Below are 2511 nucleotides of genomic sequence, written 5' to 3' on the forward strand. Positions count from 1 at the left end.
GAAAGAGCAAGATTGCTGGTGGAAGCATGCATTGTCTCTTAAAGATTCTGCTCAGATGTGACCTGTGTCACATCCACTCACCTGCCATTGGTCAAAGCAAGTCAAATGGCCAAACCCATCCCTGGCAGTGGGAGGGAGGCTTCATATACTCTCCCAAAGGAGGTACTACAGGTCTCATGGCAGGAAGGCAGAGCAGGGAAATATAAAATCCTCTTGCCTAAATATCTGTAGAAGAATCATACAGTTCTATTACATCACAGAAGTTATAATTTACCTATGTTTGTGTAAACATTTAAATAATGTCCATCTAATATATGGTATGCTTTTCATAGATAGGACTATTATATCCCCAACACCTAGCACATTCTCTGGCGTATACTAAAGAATCTATGAATAGTTTTAAATGAATAATTTAATTATAATTATCTTTTACTGAATTTTCAAATATCAATCTTAGGTTTTCATGGCTTAATATATGATAACAAAACCGAATCTATGAGGACAATTAACCTCCTTCAACGAATGAATATTTACCAAGAGGTTTTTCTCAGTATTTTATATAGAGTTCTACCCATACAGGTATGTTGTGTTCTGTGACATTGAATTTAATATTAGATGAAAGTCAAACTCTGACATTTTAAGTTGAATGTTTCACATATGTTTTTCTGATCTTCAACTGGCTTGGTATAAAAAGAGTAGTATCCTAATTTTCTCCATACGTATTGTGAATTTTGCTTTTTATTTATATTTTATAAGATATTTTTACATATAGATGCTTCCAGGCTTATAAGTATGCAGTCTAGAAGCTGATAAATATTTTCATTTGGAAACATGTGATCACTCCTCATTTATCTTTGAAATAAAAAAACAACAACCTGGAAAGTTAGCAAATCACAGTGACCGCTTCTCATGTGAATAAGGTAATATTGGATCAAGTTAGGTGTAAAACTCGTCTAAAGAATGAAACTAGGGACTTCCCTGGTGGTCCAGTGGTGAGGACTCCGTGCTCCCAATGCAGGGGGCCTGGGTTTGATCCCTGGTCAGGGTACTAGATCCTGCATGCTGCAACTAAGAGCCTGCATGCCGCAGCTAAAAATCCTGCTTGCCACAGCTAAAGATCCCACGTGCCGCAACTAAGACCCACTGCAGCCAAATAAATAAATACTTTAAAAAAAAAAATGAAGCCAGAATCCTCAAGGACTTCCTTTTCTGCTTTTGTATTGAGAAGAAAGGCTGCTAGCACACTTTTACACAGGAAGGAGTGATGTACACTTATTTCTTGGAGTTAATACCAAGCTTCTGAATATTAAATTTCCACTGTCATATTTTGTAAATGGCAATGAGAAGGAGTAGGGCTTCTTTAACAGACTTTTTTTATCATTCCCTTACAGAAATATATAGAGCCAGTTTATTTTTATATTTACACCTTATTTGGACTCCAAGCAATTTATGTCACAGCTCTTTACATAACCAGCTGGCTCCTGAGTGGTACGTGGCTATCAGGACTCTTAGCAGCTTTCTGGTATGTCACAAATAGGTGAGTTGGAATCAGTATTCCCTTCTCCCTTTCTAAGGTATAAGTTAAAATGAAGTTACTTCATTTCCAGTTTAAAGAACGTTGTTCTGCCACATTTTGTGTGGAGTATTTTCTCTTTGGGTTACCTAGTGGAGTTTTTCTTATTTAGTAAGGTAGAAAGTCCTACTTATGTATATCTACAGCTGAGGAACAAAACACTGAATTGTAAGTCAAGAGAATCATCTATAATAATCCCAATTCTATTACCAACTTGCTGTGTGATCAGTATTTCTCCAGCCACAAATCTCATCTCTTAAAAGGTTTATTAATATCTTTATTATCAACCTCAGTAAGATTGTATGCAGCTCATAATTAGCAAAGTATAAAACACTGTACAAATGTAAGGAAGTTCTTACATTATTTAATTAATATCCATTAATTTCCAAACCCTGGAGCATTATGAAATAGCATTTTTAAAAAAACATGTTTGAGATAAATCGAATTATTCCCTGACCTATTAAAAGCAACACCAATAGTCAGTAGCAGTCTCAAAACCTGAACATGAATTCTGATGTTGATTTTATGTTGTAATCCTCAACAAATTACTTTTTATTATAACCTTACTGAGTGCTTACTATATGCCAAGCACTTTACATCATACTTTATATGTATTATTTTAACAACCCTGTAGAGTGGGTACTATTATTATTACTATTTTAGAAGTGAGGTAATTGAAGCTTAAAAGGTTGTTTTATACATATACATTATATGTATAAATGTATAAAAAGGTTATGTGTGCATGTGTGTGTGTGTGTGTATATATATATATATATGAGAATATTTATATAGGCATATATATTTATACATAGATAAAGGCATACACACACACATGTGCATACATGGAGCTAAGTCTTGGTCAGAATTCAAATGCAGAGTGTGAGACCACTATGTTATGCTACCTCTTAACTTTTTTTTTTTTTTTTTTTTTTTTTCGG

General features: G+C 34.2%; 1 protein-coding gene across 1 annotated transcript in view; it reads left to right on the forward strand.

The window, feature by feature from the left end:
• DPY19L3 (dpy-19 like C-mannosyltransferase 3) overlaps window positions 1-2511 on the forward strand; it is a 70305-nt gene that overhangs the window by 28672 nt on the left and 39122 nt on the right. Inside the window, exons 4-5 of the mRNA XM_007470935.1 lie at window positions 458-579; window positions 1392-1537. Of these exons, the coding sequence (XP_007470997.1) occupies window positions 458-579; window positions 1392-1537 (268 nt within the window). The remainder of the gene's footprint in view (window positions 1-457; window positions 580-1391; window positions 1538-2511) is intronic.

This window comes from Lipotes vexillifer, unplaced genomic scaffold, assembly GCF_000442215.2.
Source record: "Lipotes vexillifer unplaced genomic scaffold, Lipotes_vexillifer_v1.1 scaffold182, whole genome shotgun sequence".
NCBI classification, from domain to species: domain Eukaryota; kingdom Metazoa; phylum Chordata; class Mammalia; order Artiodactyla; family Lipotidae; genus Lipotes; species Lipotes vexillifer.